This window comes from Lynx canadensis, chromosome A1, assembly GCF_007474595.2.
Source record: "Lynx canadensis isolate LIC74 chromosome A1, mLynCan4.pri.v2, whole genome shotgun sequence".
NCBI lineage: Eukaryota > Metazoa > Chordata > Mammalia > Carnivora > Felidae > Lynx > Lynx canadensis.
The window spans coordinates 188,436,363-188,455,363 of record NC_044303.2 but is presented as its reverse complement, the minus strand read 5'-3'; the positions used below and the strand labels follow the sequence as shown (position 1 = coordinate 188,455,363).

At 46.1% G+C, this 19,001-nt stretch overlaps 1 protein-coding gene across 3 annotated transcripts in view; it reads right to left on the bottom strand.

The window, feature by feature from the left end:
* CCNJL (cyclin J like) overlaps positions 1–19,001 on the bottom strand; it is a 60,824-nt gene that overhangs the window by 26,537 nt on the left and 15,286 nt on the right. For all 3 annotated transcript variants that reach the window (XM_030328164.1, XM_030328156.1, XM_030328169.1), the window contains one exon: positions 4,439–4,652. In XM_030328164.1, coding sequence (XP_030184024.1) covers positions 4,439–4,652 — 214 coding nt within the window. The remainder of the gene's footprint in view (positions 1–4,438; positions 4,653–19,001) is intronic.

Genomic DNA, 19,001 nt, shown 5'->3' with positions numbered 1-19,001 from the left:
TCCCCTGCTCACACTGTTTGTGTGTGTGTGTGTGTGTGTGTGTGTGTGTGCGTCTCAAAAATAAAGAAACATTTAAAAAAATTAAAACAAAATTTGCAGTGGGAAGATGAGCCTTTCTGTAGGTACATGCATCACAGCATGACAGATTCACTGTGAGCTAAAGGATACTCTGCCCTCACATTTGATGCTTCCCTCTTCTGGGGAGGAGGAGGGCTGAAATGAAGGCTAGCAGAGGACTCAGCCTCACCTACAAAAGCCTGAAAGTCAGAACTTTACCCCAAGAAACAAACTTGTCACCCTTAACTTTTCCCGCTTCACATACCAGAAGCAGTCAGTGAGGGGCAGGATGGGGCTCACAATCCAGAAGAGAAAGTACGATGGAATGGGGGAAAGGGAGGGAATCTTGCAATTCTGTTTACTGGGCAGTTTATATGGGTGTGATCTAGGATTCCTTTTACCACCTTGTCAATAAAAATAGATTTATTTTCCCAATTATGAAAACACATAAGTATGTTTGGGTCTGGAAGTATACACACCAAACTGTGGCAAAAGGACTATGGGTTTGGGGAAAACAATTTTTTTTCTTTTTTCTTTTAGAGAGAGAGAGAGAGAGTGTGAGCACACACACACAAGTGGGACAGGGGCAGAGAGAAGGAGAGAGAGAATCCTAAGCAGGCTCCATGTTTGGCATGGAGCCCGATGCAGGGCTCAATCCCACACCTCTGGGATCATGACCTGAGATGAAATCAAGAGTTGGACACTCAACTGATTAAGCCACCAAGACATCCCGGAAATGAATTTTTATACTACTGTATCTTTTGGATTTTTTAATAATAAAAATGTATCTCATACCTTTTTGATTGTAATAACAACGTCTCACATTTAAGGCCATGCTGCCCTACCAAAAAGGCCACCCTGGTCATGCCTCCTGCCTTTTTGGTTTTCTTCCCCACCCTCTCTCCTTCTCAGGTTGCTTCATGCCCTGGCCAAGCACTCAACACCCAGTCATCTCGGAGCAGCAGTAGCTAGGCAAAAGCAAAACTCTGGGTTTCCTTAAAAAGTTCAACACTGAAGAGCCAATTCTAATCAGCAATTCCACTCTTAGGCTTCTGCCTAAAAGAAGTGAAAACAGGTGTTCAAACAAAACTGGTACTGAACGTTCATAGCAGCACTAATAATAACAGCCAAAAGGTGGAAACAACCCAAATGTCCATCAACAGATAAATGGATAAACAAATTGTGGTATGCCCATACAACAGTGTTATTCAGCCATGACAAGGAATGAAGGACTGATGTGCGCTACAACTTGGATGAACCCTGAAAACATTAAGTGAAAGAAAGCAGACAAAAGGTCATGTACTGTAGGATTCCTTTCACACGAAATGTCCAGAACAGGCAAATCCGTACAGATAGAACACAGATTAATGGCTGCCAGCGGCTGTGGTGGGAAGGAATGGGAAGTGGCCACTTAATGGATACAAGTGTTCCTTTCAGGGGGATGAAAATGTTCTGGAACTAGAGAGAGGCAACAGTTGCACAGCAGTGTGAATGGATGTACTAAACGCCGTGAAACTGTATGGTTCACAATGGCTAAAAGGGTAAATTTCATGTTGTGATACGAATTTTACCGCATTTAAAAAACAAACAAAACTCCTGAGCTGTGTGATCATAGGCAAGTTACTCAGCCTCTCTGAGCTTACAGAATGGGCAGATGACAGCACAACCACATAGGCTGGTTGGGAGGATTCCACGAGACATGGGTGTTAAGTGCTTGACACACAGCTGGGTGTGGAGAAAGGGGCTAGTAAGTAATAAAGCTGTGGCCACCAGGATGACAGTTATGGCATGCTGACAAAGCCCATTCACCTGGAAGTTGTGGGGTCTCCATGCTGCCAAATTATCCTTTTAATTAAACAGCTATAACAACAACAAAAAGAGGGGCTGGGAAGCTGTAAAAGATGAAAGATTAAAGAAGACAGTGGCTCTACTATATTTACAGTATACTTACATCTAGATTATATTTATGGTAGGATTCTATCCCGTGTAGGTTACATGAACAGTTAACTCAATCATAGGAAGACCAAGTCCACCATGGAACAACCTATAAGCTCTTGCTTTTCCACCTCCTTCCATTGGTCTGACCCTTGACTTCCACTGGTCTGACCAAGATATGGACCCTTGACTGACCCTTGATTTATGGGGGCAGAGGGGGCTGCAGGTAGGTGAGAAGGTTCCATCTGTGCAAAGGCTCTTATCTGGAAACAGCTCTAAAAACTGAAAAACTGACAGGTGGGTGCAAGAAATGTTACTCTTCTTATCTAGGAATTATCTGGTACAGAATTAGCAGAACTCAAAACTTCCTGAGGCAAGGTGACCACCCCGCCCCCCCTTGTGGCTAATAGTCAGCCTGGGGAGAGGGGAGGGAGCAATGAATAGGATTTCAGGCTGTCATGGAAACTTTTCTTTCCTTGGGCCTCTGAGCATATGGCAGGTGTCCTGAAAAATCCGTTCCTGCTGCCCTAGGCTGGCTGCTGCCCTCAGACATGTGGGTGGGGGTGTCTGCCTCTCTGTCTGAAAGGCCCTCTTCCCTCTGCCATGACGGCGGCAGCACAAAGGAGTCTCCAGTGTGCGCCTCACGTCCCAGCTCCCCAGACAGACGCTGGAGGACAGCCTCCATGGCCTCATGGAAATCTAAGTCCCCTGCCCCCATGGGGCCTCGATGCAGCCCATAGATCACAGACAGCAGCAGGCCAAAGGCCATGGCGCGGACTTCTCCTAGGCCGCCTGAAATGTGATACCCGTTCTGCCCTCGGCCGACAGTGATATCTTGCAAGCCCTGCATCTCTTCCCAAGACGGAAGAGAGCTACATGTTGTTTTGGGACTTTGAGGTACCAAGCAGACTGGATTCCCACCCAGCAAGACTGACTTCTCTGTAGAACACAGGAAATCAGCTGGCCCAAGGTAGAGCAAATCAAATTGGAAGACTGTACACCCAAAGCAGCCAAAGGGATTAGAATAACAGGTGGAAAGTGCCATGGTGGAAAACAATACAGAATGTTTAAAACTCTATAGCTGTGCTTCTGGAACTGGGTGATCGTGGCCACAGGGGTTCAGGGCAGCATGCAGAGGACAGAGCCATAGGAGAAAATGGGTACCATCCTCTTGTGGCATCGGTGGGACTCAAGGATTGGAGAGGGGCCAATATAATAAAACAGGATGATAACATATTGTAGAGGGGAATGTAAACTCTGACTGAATTGTAAGAAGAAAATACTAGATGTCAAGGAAATGTCATAATTGTAGCTAGCCACTTTGGGGCACGTCACTCCTTTCCGTTAAGGGCACCTTGGAGAGGTGTGAAAGCCCAGCTCGGAAGGAACCTCTAGCTTCATTCATTTCCTTTATTCCACAAATATTTTTTTCAGGTCTTATGATGTACTAGGTTCCTTTCCCTCCCCAAAACTTACTGTTTAGTAGCGGGGGTGGGTGTTAATTAAGAGTGCATGATGCCATGGAAATGTGTATTTGCTGAGTGTGTGGGGGAAGGCTTTCTCAAGGATGTGGGGCCTGAGTGACATTTAATTGGGTCCAGACAGGTGGGGTGGGGAAGCTTTCTAGGCAGAGGAGACAGCATGGGCAAAGTTCTGTGACAGGAAGGGGCCTAGCTGGGATTCAGTGCCTGAAGAGGGGAAATGTATGAGGTCAGACAGACAGGACCTTGATAGACGATCCCTATCCTCAGATTGTTGGTAAACCAGGGAGCGATTTTAAGTAGCAGGATGACATGACAGAACTGTGTTTTAAGCACATGACCTGAGCAGCATAGTCAGGCGGTAGTCCCTACTGAGGCAGACAGACAGACAGCTATGCTGTGTTTTTTGTTGGGCCTCAATGGACGATTGAGGCCTGGTGTCCAGGCCTGGTGACAACACAATGGGTCTTGGTTGGCCCCAATCAAGCAGTCACATTTCTACATACCTCTAAGAACAGTGGTTGTTAGGGTTTCCCCTAACATACATTCCCCTAATAGCACACTCAGAGGCCCTATGCCTCTGGTGACACTGCCTTAAGAGTACAGGTTCTGGCACCACGCAGTTCTGGGCCCAAACTGTGTCTGCTATATACTAGCTAGATGACCCAAGGCAAGCTTCTTAATCTCTCTATGTCTCGGTAAGATGGGGGTACTACAAGTATCTGTCTCTCTGTCTCCTTGGGTCATGGTGTGGATGCATTAAAATCAAGATGCTAAAATCCTTATCACTTAGCCTGGAACATTACAGACGCTAAAGAAAGTGTTGATTATTATGACTATAGTTTGCATTCAGCAAAGGATGGACACAGAAGATGTGCAAAGACCTCAGAAATGTAAAATGACTCAGGAGCACCCAGGCTCTAAGGAGAGGGGGGAGTGGGTGGGAAGCAGCGGTTTCCACATACTTGCGAGCAGGAGGCAGGAGACCGCCACGGCATACAGCTGCTTGGAGGTGGTGATGTTGTAGCGGTCCAGGAAGTGGTCCAGCAGGTAGACAGCCAGGTGCCGGGCCGAGGGGCACAGCTGACAGTGGCTGCTCAGCAGGGTCAGGATGTCCACAAAGAACCGGCGGCTCTTCAACAGTGGGGAGTGGGCTCGGAAGGCGGGCAGCTTCAGCTCCTGGAGGACAGGAGGGACAGAAGGGGGGTCAGGGCTGCCTCCTGAGAGCCTCGGATGCCCCAGGAAAGCGAGACACGGGGGCCTGCCTGCCGGCTGGTGAGGGGCAGTGATTCCCTCCAGACCCTTCAAGTCCCAGGATGGCAGCCCCTCTATTCCAGAAACTCCTGGACCATCTCCCATCTGCCCTCAGTGAGCACAGGCTCGTGAAGTGTCAAGGATATGATGACAGAGGCACATGAAGGAGATAATAGGCACCAAAGACACCAGTCATTCCCTGGGGAAAGGATTAGTATTTGAGATATATAAGCCATAAAAGAATATAGGCCTGGAGGTCAGAGACCCACATCCCAATTCCAGTTGCACTACTCAACCAAGTCGTGCCAGCACGGTCCCCTGCCTTCACCTTTGCCTCTTCCTCAACAGCTGAGGGGAGGATTAAATAGAAAATGAATGTAAACACCCAGCACACAGTGACCTCTCAGGGACCCCAGCCTAATTGCCTCTCTGGGTGGGATTGTGAGAGATGAATTTTAAAAAATATTTAATATATGGGGCATCTGAGTGGCTCAGTTGGTTAAGCATCTGATTCTTGATCTCGGATCAGGTCATGATCTCACGGCTCGTGAGTTCGAGCCCCACATCGGGCTCTGTGATGGTAGTACAGAGCCTGCTTGGGATTCTCTCCTTCTCTCTCTGCCCCTCCCCTGCACTCTCTCTCTCTTTCTTTAAAAAAAAAAACAAAACATTTAAAAAATATTTAATACACAAAAAGCTGTTAAAATAATAGTACAAAGAACTCCTGAAATACCCTTCACCCAGGCTCCTCAGTTTTCATTTTACATTTTCTCTCTCTGCATGCACATACATTTTTTTTCTAAAAGTAAATTCCAAACATATTTCCCTCCACCCAAGGAGGCAACTTTTACTTTGTAATTTGTACACTGCCATGTTATCCAAATTTATTTCTCCAACATAAGCCAACAAGAGAAATATCAAGCCAACCAAGATTTTTAATGACAGGAAAAATTTTCTTATATATCTGCTATATTTGCAATTTAACCAAAGTAGGCCAGATATGATTTATTTAGGAAATGCCGTAGCTATATTTTGTCAAGTAGGGAAACTAAAGAGAAGCAAAATTGAGGGACAGTGGGAAAGGGGGACCTGGCAGAAAAGGAACTGTGAGAGCTTACTAAAGGCAGGTTCCCTGGGGGTGAGATTAAAACAGACTGGAGCCCCTTGTCTGTATCATGCCACTTTCTCAGCCACTTTCTCAGTGTGGCTCTACTGAGATAGCAACAGCTCTGGGACAAGAGATATCTGTTCATTCATTCATTCATTTATTCATTCAAAATATATTAATTAATTCATTTAACTCGGTAAGTATTGAGTGCCTTCTATACATCAGACATTATTCTAGGCACTGGGGATATAACCTAGAATAAGATAGACATACATCTAAATGGAAGATTAAAACCATCAAACTCTTACAAAAGGAGCAAATCTTCATCACTTAGGCAATGGTTTCTTTGATGTGACTAGAAGCAACAGAACTAGAAGCAAGATCATCTAACTTGGACTTCAAAATGTAAAACCTTCGTACTTCGAAAGACAACATCAAGAAAGTGAAAAGACAACCCACAGAACGGGAGAAAATGTTTGGAAATCATGTATCAATAAGAGGCTGTATCCAGAATAAGGAATTCCCACAACTCAACAATAAAAAGACAACGCAGTTCAAAATGGACAAAGGACTGAATAGATATTTCTGCAAAGAAGACATGGAAATGGCCAATAAGTACATGAAAAGATGCGCAACACTCAATCATTAGGGAAATGCAAATCAAAAACCACAGTGAGATACCACCTCACACCCATTACAATTGCTACTAGAAAAACAAAATCAGAAAATAAACACGTGTTGGTGAGGATGTGACAAACTGGAACTCTCATCCACTGGTGGTGGGAAGGTAAAATGGTGCAGCCACTGTGGAGAACACTCTGGTAGTTCCTCAAAACGTGAAGCACAGAGGAAGCACGTGACCCAGCAATTCCAATCCTTGCTGTATGCCCAAGAGAAATGAAAACATGGACACACAAAAACTTGTATAGGAATGTTTCTAACAGCTTTATTCATAACAAGATAGGGAAACTGAATGGACCCCATGAAAGACTACTTTTTTGTTGCCTCTATTCTTGCTAGGACCTATACCTCCACTCTACACACACTTTATGGTACAGATAATGTATGTCCTCCTTATAAAGGGCATGGAGTTAATGATTTCTTTGGAGTCATTCAGCGCAGCAGATAACATCTAAGGAGTGATGAGGTGGGTCCTCGTGAACCATTTTCCAAGACCACTGACTCACCAAGACCATTCGCTCCAGGGCATAAGTGACTGATGGAGGACACCTAAACACTTCTCTTTGTTGCTGGATGCCTGAGAAGACACGTGCATTGACCATAATCCTCAATGAAAACCCCAGACCCCAAGCAAACATGAGACTCACACCTCTTTCCTTTCTGAGTCGCCCACTCTGTCTGTATCTGCTTTATGTCCTCAATAAATGCTGCTCTCACTTCCTCTCGGCTTGTGCTTAATTTCTATCCTGTGAGAAGCCAAAGACCCTCTTGGCTGGTCCTGCAGGATTTCCTCTGGGTCCTCGGACGCAGCCAACCTGCATCACTAACAGTCTCCAAATGGAAACAACCCAAATGTGCATCAACTGATGAATGGAAAAACAAAATGTATCCATACACCACGCAATATTACTTGGCCATAAAAAGGAAAGAATATGAATGACCCTTGAAAACATTATGCTAAGTGAAAAAAAGCTAGTCATAAAAGGCCACATATTGTATGATCCCATTTATATGGTATGTCCAGTATAGGCAAATCCATACAAACATAAAGTACATTAGTAGTTGCTGGGAGCTAGGGATGGGTGGAAGTTAATGGGCAGGGGGGGGGGGGGTGACTGCTAATGGTTTCTTTTTGGGATCATGAAAACATTCTGAAATTAGATAGTGTTGATGGTTGCACAATGCTTAATATGCTAAAGGCAACTGAATTGTATACTTTCAAAGGGTGAGTTTTATGATATATGAATTATATTTCAATAAAGCCATCTTTTTACCATTCACATGGAGTTTCTAGACCAGTAAGAGATGGGAACCAAATAATAAGGCAATTACACAATTCCAAACGGTGATCAACACTACAAAGGAGGGGTGCCTGGGTGGCTCAGTTGGTTAAGCATCTGATTCTTCTTTTTTTTTAATGTTTATTTATTTTTGAGACAGAGAGAGACAGAGCATGAATGGGGAAGGGGCAGAGAGAGAGGGAGACACAGAATCGGAAGCAGGCTCCAGGCTCTGAGCCATCAGCCCAGAGCCCGACGTGGGGCTCGAACTCACAGACTGCGAGATCATGACCTGAGCTGAAGTTGGACGCTTAACCAACTGAGCCACCCAGGTGCCCCTTAAGCATCTGATTCTTGATGTCAGCTCAGGTCTTGATCTCAGGGTCATGAGTTCAAGCCCCGCGTTGGGCTCGGTACTGAGTATGGAGCCTCCTTAAAAAACAAAAACAAAGACGAAACACTACAAAGGAAAACCCTGAGCAGTGAACGCCCCCATCTTCTCAAAGGGAGAAAGGCCTTCCCTGTGAAAGTGAAGCCTGCGTTGAGATTTCACGCTGGGATCTCTCCTCTTCTGGCTTGTTCCCTCACAGAGCTCTGAGCCCAGGACATCTCTCGTGCTAACCTCAGGGCTCTGCTCATGGAAGGTGCTCCAAGGTGAACAAAGTACTCTCTCTCCCTCATGTTTACACATAAACTGGAGTTTGACAAAGTCCTGAAACCCCAGGCTTTACTTAACCTGCAAGGGATCTGAGACCACAAGACTGTCAATGTACCTTTTTCTCAACCTGTCTTTTTTTTTTTAAAGTAATCTCTACACCCAACATGGGGCTCGAATTCATGACCTCGAGATGAAGAGTCGCAAGCTCCACCAACTGAGCCAGGGGGGCACCCCGGTTTTTTTCATTTAAATCACAGAGACAATCTTTTATTGTCAGTTTAACTTTTTTAAAGAAAAGATTTGACTTGTGTATTATTCATCTTCATTGTCTGATGAATTTATGGGCCACTGTGGGATTTCAAACTCCTTGAGGGCAGGGTCTGGGTCTGCTCTGGCTCATCCCTGTTTTCTCAGCACCCTGGGGTGTCCGAACATCATCAGGTACCTAATACTAGCTGTGGAAGGAATAAAGGCAGGGAGGGGGAGAGCTGGGGAGGAAAGAGGAATGAACTGCAGTGGTGAGTGGAGAATGCCCTCAGCCCATCAGTAGGGAGCAGCAGTGGAGGCTTCAAGGAGGAGAGATCCATCCAGCCAGGATTTGGAAGGACGTTTAGGAAGTGACTGTTGAAGATACAGGAAGGGAGGAAGCTCAGCAGGAAAAACTGCATTGGCAAAGCTACACAGGTGTCCCATCCAGGGAATCGGGGCACTTGAACAGCCAGACAGTAGGGTGTGCCCAGACAAGCAGGTGAGGACGGCGGGCAGTCCCATCTTGTGCGCCCTGCTAAGACATCTAGCCTGCTCCGCGGGCAACAGAGAGCCCCTGAAGGGCTTAGAGCAGGGCATAAACACTGGTAGCGTGGCTACGCATGAAGATCTCTCAGCCAGGCTCCTACAGGGCTATGTCCAGACACCTGGTAGCAGCAGCCAATGCGGGGCTGCAGCTGCAAAAGCAGCCTCCTCCTCCACCCTCCGGCAGCCCCCACAAGCCTGCAGGCTACTTGGGTATTTCCTCTAAACAGCCGGCTCTGAGGCTCTTGACAAGACGCAACCACAGTCACAGATCCTTGGTGTTTCGTAGGCAGCAGCTGCCGGAAATGAGACAAGTGACCTTTGGCCCAGACTGCACTGCCCCCATCAAGGCAGTTCAGAGTCCCAAAACACAACAGGTCAGATATGCAGAGTCCTGACTTCCCTGACTGCTCAATTCGGCCAAGCTTAACTCCTTCTGGACTTTCTCCTGTGTCAACTGGGAGAAGAGAGCTCCCTCTGTATACTTTCCTGAGGAAAGGGTCTGCTGGCGTGAGCAGATTCCCAAAGGAAGTCATCCATGCATAAAACAGAAAGTTATGAAGGGGGCACCTGGGTGGCTCATTGGATGGGTTGAGCTTCCGACTTTGGCTCAGGTCATGATCTCGCGGCTCGTGAGTTCGAGACCTGCATTGGGCTCTGTGCTGACAGCTCAGAGCCTGGAGCCTGCTCAGATTCTGTGTCTCCTTCTCTCTCTCTGCCCCTCCCCCACTCACGCTCTGTCACTGTCTCTCAAAAATGAATAAATGTTAAAAAAAAGATAAAAAAAAAAAAAAGAAAAAGTTATGTTCCTTTGGAACAGGCAACAGTATGGTTCAAGAAGGATTTGGCAAATAGGGCTTCCCAGAAGAGGCTGAGTGTCAAAAGTGGGCAGGATTCTGAAAGTAGAACAGCCATCTGCGATGCTCTTCACCCCCATTTCTGCTCATTCCTCAGATATTGGTTTAAAAGTCCCTTCCTAAGTTTTCTTTGACTCCTCATCATTCCAAATCAAGCCCCCCTTGTTCTCTTAGCATGCTATTCTTCACGGCCAAGTATGTACTTATTTACATGTGTCTTCCTGCTAAACTCTAGCTCTGGAGGGTGGAGGTCAAGTCCACTTTGCCTATACCATTTGCCCAGTGCCCAGAGGGAGGTGCTCAAAAACTATCTGCAGGAGTAAAAAGGAATGGATAGTCATGAAAAGGCAAGGAGGAGGGGCGCCTGGGTGGCTCTAAGTGTCTGACTCCAGCTCAGGTCATGATCTCATCGGTTCCTGAGTTTGAGCCCCACATTGGACTCTGTGGAGCCTGCCTGGGATTCTCGCTCTCTCCTTCTCTCTGCCCTCCCCTATTAATGCTCTCTCTCTCTCAAAATAAACAAAACTTAAAAAAAAAAATTTTTTTTTAAGGCAAGAAAGAAACTTAAATGCACATTACTCAGAGAAAGAATCCAATCTGAAAAGGCTAAATACTATATGATTCCAACTGTATGACATTCTGGAAAAGGCAAAACTATGGAGAGGGTTAAAAGATCAGTGGTTGCCAGGGGATGGGTGGAGGAGGGAGAGAACAGGCCAAACACAGAGGATTTTCTAGGGCAATGAAACTACTCCGTATATTATAATGATGGATACACATCATTATACATTTGTCCAAACCCACAGAATGTACAACACCAAGGCTGAACTCTAATGTAAACCAAAGACTTTAAGTGACAGGGGCACCTGGGTGGCTCAGTCAGTTAAGCGCCTCTTGATTTCAGCTCAGGTCATGATCTCATAGTTTGTGGGTTCAAGCCTGGCATCAGGCTCTTCACTGGCAGTGCGGAGCCTGCGTGAGATTCTCTCTGCCTCTCCCTCTCTCTCTCAAAAAGAAACATTAAAAACAAAAGACTTTAAGTGACACTTATGTGTCATGAGGTTCATCAACTGTAACAAATGTACTCCTCTGGTGGGGCATGTGGATATGGGGGAGGCTGTGCATGTATGCGGGGGCAACTGGTACATGGAACATCTTCGTACCTTCTGTTCAATATTGCTGTGAACCTCACACTGTTTTAAAAACATAGTCTTTAAAAAACAAAAAGAATGAATACTGTAACGTACCATGGTGCATCAAATACACTCCTCTCCCCACATATTGGGGAGCAGTCTGGCACAGATAGTTAAGTCAGGCAGTTCTGGGATGGAATCTCAGGTCCACCCCAGTTATTAACCTCGGGCATGTGAATTCGGAACCCCAGTGCTCTCATTTGGGCCCTCATCAGCCCAGCTGATTCCTTCTGTAACCCAATTAAGGGGGAAAAGGCCTTCATTACAAGGGCTTTGCTCTAAGGATCCACATTCCTCCCCAGGCACTTTTGAAAAATGGGGCACATTTGAAAAATGGGGGTCACACTGCCCTAACTGTAAAATATTTAGCACTTGACAGCAATCAGTAAGCATTAGTGGCCTTTCCCTCAAGCTGGGCAATCAAACTTCAGATAAACTGAGCTTATCTGCCTCTGTCAAAGGCTCTCTGGACTCTCAGAGGAACTGTTGGATGGAATGCTTTGGTGGGTGAAGGGAAGCTTTCTACCTGACGGTTTATAGCTGGGCCTGGGGGCCTCTGCAGAGAAGGAAACCTACCCATCCCCCTTGTCCTCCACAGAACCCTGAAGTCAAATGGAATGAGGAGTCAGCCTCAGCTTCTGGCACTGAGAAGGGTGATTCCTTGGCAAATGAACAACAATGTGGGACGCCAGCATGCCTACCCTGTTTAGTTTGAGAGCCCAGCTGATTCCTTCTGTAACCCAATTAAGGGGGAAAAGGCCTTCATTACAAGGGCTTTGCTCTAAGGATCCGCATTCCTCCCCAAGCACTTTTGACCTAAGTCAGCTTAAAGGCCACAGCAGCCTGGGTGCATGAAGCCACCCTCCTGGTGAGGGGCCTGGATTCCAGAAACAAAAGAGCAGCCTGCAAGGGGCGGCCTGTAAAGCCCTCCCGGATTAGGCAGGCACTTGGCAGGCACTCAGCAGCCAGTGTGGGCGGAAAGGGGCAGGAAGGGCAGGAACAGGGCCAGGCAGAGTGACCTTCCTCTCGGCAGGGCAGGGGCAACATCTCTGTGGCCAGCAGAAAAGCTGGGAGGAGGGCACAGAAAAGGAGGCGTAGCAGGACAGGCAGAGGCTTCCAGAAACTCTCCCTCACAAGCTGCTGGCCCTTTATCACCTGAGCCAGACAAGAGAGCACGAGTTCCTCAGCCATAACCAGAGATGAGCAGGCTGGGGCACAGGGACAAGCGGCCGTGACGGAGTTCAGGTGCAGGGAGTGCAATCCACCTTACCAAAAAACACTTCTGTTATCAAAGTTTATTTTGGTTTTTATTATTTATTATTATTATTATCTTTAATGTTTGTTTATTTTTGAGAGAGAGACAGAGCACGAGCAGGGGAGGGGCAACAGTGAGAGACTAAGACACAGAACCCGAAGAAGGCTCCAAGCTCCAGGCTCCAGGCTTCAGGCTCCGAGCTGTCAGCACAGAGCCTGACGCAGGGCTGGAACCCACTGACCGCGAGACCTTGACCTGAGCCACGAGATCTTGACCTGTGCCGAAGTCAGACGCCCAACTTCCTGAGCCACCCAGGCGCCCCTATTTTGGTTTTTAAAAGTAATAACAATGGAAGGGCGCGTGGGTGGCTCAGTTGGTTAAGTGTCAGACTCTTGGTTTTGGCTCAGGTCATGATCTCACAGTTCAAGAGTTCAAGCCCCACGTCGGGCTCTGTGCTGACAGTGCAGAGCCTGCTCTTGGGATTCTCTCTCTTCCTCCTTCTCTGCCCCTCCCCCACTCACACTCTTGGGCTCTCTCAAAATAAATAAGCTTTAAAAAAACAGTAACAGTGGACAAGAAGAAACTATTAGATATACAACAAAATGTTAACAGCAGTATCTTGGAGGGCTGAGATCTTGTGTGATTTTTATTTTCATGCTTTCAACACTGTGGATTTTTTAAAAAAGAAACATTCAGGGGTGCCTGGGTGGCGCAGTCGGTTAAGCGTCCGACTTCAGCCAGGTCACGATCTCGCGGTCCGTGAGTTCGAGCCCCGCGTCGGGCTCTGGGCTGATGGCTCAGAGCCTGGAGCCTGTTTCCGATTCTGTGTCTCCCTCTCTCTCTGCCCCTCCCCTGTTCATGCTCTGTCTCTCTCTGTCCCAAAAATAAATAAACGTTGAAAAAAAAATTTAAAAAAAAAAAAAAAAGAAAAAAGAAACATTCAAAGTTAAAAAAAAAAAGCAAACTCACAGAGAACAGACTGGTGGTTGCCAGTGGCAAGGAGGTGGGAGGTGGGCGAAATGGGTGAATGGAGTGAAAAGGTACAAACTTATAACTGTAAAGTAAATAAGTCCTGGGGATATAATGTACAGCATGGTGAAGACAGTAATATCGTATTCTGCATTTGAAAGTTGCTAAGAGATAAATCCTAAAAGTTCTCATCGTGAGAAAAAAATGTAACTACGTGAAGTGACAAATGCTAACTATACTTATTGTGGCGATCATTTCCCAAAATGTACAAATATTGAATCCTTATGTTGTACACCTGAAACTAATATAATGTTATGCCCATAAAAAAAGAGTGCTTCAGGGATGAAAAGTACAGCATGGGAATACAGTCAATATACTGTAATAGCATTGTATGGTGACAGATGATAATAATACTTATCATGGTGAGCACAGCTTAATGTATAAAATTGTCAAATTACCATGCTGTACATCTGAAACTAATAACATCGTATGTCAACTACACTTTAATAAAAATAAATTGAAAAGTAATATTCAAAAAAAGACTGAAATTTTAAAAACATTCAATGTATAGACATTTTATTACTTCAATACTGTGTTTCCAGTCTGAAAAGAAACAGAGGGAGGGACTAGATACCCACTGTATTAAGGCCCAGCTCAAAATGTATCCCCAAGGATTCCCTGGTAACTTCATGTCACGTCTTTGAGAAAGTCAGCCCTTTAATAATAACATGCCCCATGTCAGCACTGTGCTAAATATCCCACTTCGTCCTCACAAGATGCAAGGCCCCACCCAGGTCCAACCCAGAAGTAGTGACCTTTTTTTCTTTTTCCGTTTTACTAATTATAAATGATATATTCACTGACAACTTTTCTAAAGTAGAAAAAAATAACAAATATCACTTACGATCTCTCATGAAAAGTCCTAGTAAGTTTTACATGGATTCCTTTTTTTAATGTTTATTTATTTATTTTTGAGAGAGAGTGTGCACACACACAAGCGGGGGAGGGAATAAAGAGAGAGGAAGACAAAGAATCCCAAGCAGGCTCTGCCCTATTAGCTCAAAGCCTGATACAGGGCTTGAACTCACAAACTGTGAGATCATGACCTGAGCTGAAATCAAGAGTCAGACACTTAACTGACTGAGCCACGTCTTTACACGGATTCTTCAGATATTTTCCTCTGTGCAAACTTCTACAAAACGGAGTCATAATCTACAAGTATGCCCAACTCCCCCTTCAAGACAGCATCAGAAACCATATTTTCAATGGCTGCCTAGCATTTTCAATGGCTGCCTCATCATAAGGTTGTGTCGTGATTCCACCAGATCCCCATTCTGGCATTTGGGCCATTTCTCATCCTTGTGGTCTCTGTTCTGGTCACTCACCAGACAGGCCTTCCCCGACTGCCCTCCCATAGCAGCCTGTGTGTTCCTACACTGAGCAGTGACTGTCCAATAAAGGGTTTATTCCTTCCACCCCGCAGAATGTGATCTCTGTGAGGGAGGGAGTCATTTTTCTCTCCAGGTCTGGGCTGTACCCCTGGTACCTGGCACACAGTTAAGGGCTAAAAAATATCTGCTGAATGAATGAACAAATGAATGTTTGAATAAATGAATGGAGTGTTCATGATGCACCTCAGCCAACACCAGCTGCGGGAAAGCTTCTCCCTGCCTGTGGCCATCCCTGTCCTGCCCCAGTCTCCCTTAGCCAGCCCTGCATCCTTCCCTGGGGTAACCAATGCGGGGGATACTGCGCCCTGAATGGGAAATTCCACCATGATGCGGGACAGTTCTGTGACCAGAGGCACCATTCTAGAGGAAAGGAAGGTGGTACATGTCCAGAAAGGCTTGCGTCCTTTAGGAACCACTCTCCTTGCTGACCAAGAGCTCTGTCTGGGGATTCCAAGGCAGAAAGAGGATTATTGAGAGGGACAGCTTTCCAAAAAAGGCTGAAGACAAGTGACTCACAACACCTACAAAGCCCAAACTGGAATACACAGAGTGGCGGCAGGGCTGTGTGGACAGGCTTCTGAAGATTCCATGCATGTGTCTGCTCCTCCAGTGCTCTCCCCTTTCTCACAGAGGCACTGACCTTGGCAGAGGTAGCAAACACTCTACACCTGGGCTGGTCTCAGATGTGCTTGGGAGAACAGGTGAGGCCAGGCTGAAGTGCAGTTCAACAGGTCCCAAGCCCACAGCCAGGACTGCTGGGCAGGGACCCTGGCTTGTCACTGCTGAAGGACAGATGGGGGAGAAAATTCAGCTTGTGCTCTTCACACACAGGCTATGCCGGCATTTTGAGGCTAACCTCAGAGGAGTTTGAAGGTCATGTGCACTGTAAAAGTTCAGCTGGTCACCCTTGTTTTCTCATATGAAGGGAGGAAGGGAGGTCTACATTTTGTAGACTTGGTGTCTTGTACTGTGTTGTTTTCTAACTGCCTTATGGTTTTACTTCTCATCATTCACCTATTCTTCCTTCAGATCTCAGCTTAAAAGTCACTTCTGAAAACAGTGCTTCCTGGTCATATGCCTTTCAGATATTCCCCAAGCACCTAGAACTTTTCCCCACCTATCTATCTATCCATCCATCCATCCATCCATCCATCCATCCATCCATCCATTCACTTTGAGTGTCTTTCTTCACTCCTCAACAATAAACATCATGAGAAAAGGGATGGGTTTGTCTTGTTCAGCTCTGTGACTCTAATACTTGACACAGAAGAAATACTCAATAATTAACAAAACGTCCAAATTTGGAGAATGGCACATACTTGAAATGAAAAGGGAAGTAAAAATGGTTTGCTCGGGATCTTAGAGGTTGAATAAAACTATCATAATGTGCAAATCAAAATACTCCCCAAGACCAGGAGGTGTAAGAACCTGGGGATGCTGAATTCTAGGGGAAAGAGAAAACTCTGTCCTTGCCTTGGGGTGCGTCAGTCTACCCAATAGCAGCAGGGGTTGAACACAGAGGAAAAAGGTGGTGTTTTATAAGGGACTGGGAACTTCAAGAATTCTAAATTACATACTCTACTCTCAGTCATTTCAAAGGCAATGTTTCCCAGTGTGTGTTCCATGACACCCCAGGCCCAATTTTATACTCCCTGAAGAACAGGGATCTGTGGGCCATACTATATACTGCATACTACTTTGTTCCTTCCTAAAAAGGAATCAGATATTAGCTCACTGGAATCCCTGAAACATTTGTTCAGGAAAAAAAATGCACATAGTTTTAGGAAACTCTAGGTTAAATCTGTTTATCCACAGATGACCATCACCACCATCCCTTTTTAGGGGGGATGGGGGCAGAGGAACAACATCCCAGAGAGCTTGTTCCGGGAGATGGTGATTTAGGGTGCTGGCAGCTGGGCACTGGTGTGCTGGGGACATTAAATTCCAATGCATCTGCAAGGTGAGACTCCAGAGAAAATCCCTGGCTCAACTCCCAACAAGTTGATGATGCTAAGCTGAAAGGTTTACTGAAAAGCTCTCTGAGATGAAAAGCCACAGTTTTCACCTGTTGAATTGCCCTGGTAAGAATTTCCACACAGCCATGGTGTTCAGAGCCTAGGAGAGGCACAAGACGACAGAGATGCCAGCTCACCCTGGCAGCCAAGAGCCGGGTGTCCTGCCTTGTGGGGTCTACGGACGGGTTCCAAATTAAATCCCCTCAACTTCCCTGTCTCATATATATACATATTACATATATGTATATATGTGTGCAATACACATACATTTATATATATGTGTGTATATATATATATATATATATATATACACACACACACACATTTTAATATATTACATATGTATTTACAATTTTGGCAATTCCCAGTCCTCTGTAAACACAGACTTGGTTCCTCCCTGGAAACCACCTACTGCTATGTAGACTGAGGCACCTGTCTACTGTCACTGCCACACCAAGGCAAAGACAGAATTCAGCATCCCCAGGTTCTTATACCTCCTCTCTGGTCTGGTCTTCATGAGTATCTGGAATCACTCATTATGATGAACAGCTTTATACAACCTTCCATTTTATATACATGCATATATATATATATATATATATATATATATATATGGTTTTAAAACTCTGTGTATTTCCTTTGCCAGATACCATGTTCCATGCATTCTGTCCTCTCACCTCCAACAAGCCCACATGGTGGGGATTATCGGCATCCCAGTATTCAGGACAAGGACAGCTCAGAGAAGCTACATAACTTGCTGAAGGTCCCCCAGTTTGTAAGTGATGGATCTGAATCTGGGCTTTCTGATTCCATGCTCATAACACTGCTTTGCAGACTCTATGGGATAGTTTAGGTTTGTGTTTTCCTTCCAAAATAATGTTATATTTAACAGGTTATAAAATATTTTATTACTGTAGGAATTTTAGAAAACACATATATGAATACAAAGAAAATTAAATTCACCAGCAATGCCACCACCAAGAGACAAGTGTGAGCATGTGCACGTGTTGGTAGACGCGCCTCCAGTCTAGCTTCTCTGCACACACATGCCCCCACTTCTCCCTCACACTGTACTATGGCCCTACTGACAGCTGTAACTCAACCTGGGCTCTCCATCGCAGCACTCAGCCTGTTGAGCTGGGCACAGTCAGTGGCACCACCAGGACTGGCTGATGCCCAGAAAAATGAGGCACAGAAGTGCAATGGCCAAAGCCGCCCTGTGGGTTAGTGGCAAATCCTGGACCTAGACATCAGAGGGACTGGCTGGGCCTGGGGTGTGGTGCTGCTTTGAGTGTGACAACCACTTTGTAAGTGGCCCAAGGTGCAGAGCAGGGGCAAGTTGCTCTCCTACACCAGCCGTTGAAGGAAAACCACACTGGTCTCCTTTGTGCTTCCCGCCATGCTCATCCTCAGTGCTGCCAACTGCTGCCTCCCTAGGGAGGCTGGGCCTCCAGGCACTGGGCCAGCTGGTTGGGAAACAGCTCGAGGGATGGTGTCTGCCTGAGAACAAAGAGTAGCAAGACATGAAGAAACATCATGTGTAACCAAGGTGACCAACAGGAAGCGGAGACTTGCAAATTGAAAGGGAAAAAGAAAGGGGAGGTGGGTAAGTTGGCTCTTCAGAGGCCTCAGAAGTACACACCTCTGACCCCAGAGGCCCTGCACAGTTCAAGGATCACCCTCCTTCCCCTCTCTGCCCCAATTGCTTCATAAAGCCCAAGAAGGTATTTTCGGTAAAGAACCAACATCGCTGCGAGAACACTATTTCGACACCCTCAAGAGGGTGGTTTGCAGCACATAAAGCCAACAATGCCAGTGACATCCCCTCCTGCTGACCTCCAGCCTGTCTTCCAGCAGAGAGAAAGGTCATCTCCAGCCACCACATCTCTCACTGGCCCCCTGAACTCAGAAAAGGGCCAGCTCCGGACACGCCTCTTTGTTCCCAGGAGCCACAGCCAATGGTGTCCAGAGCATACTCTGTGACAGGTCTGGCTGTAGCTGCTGGCATCCAACTG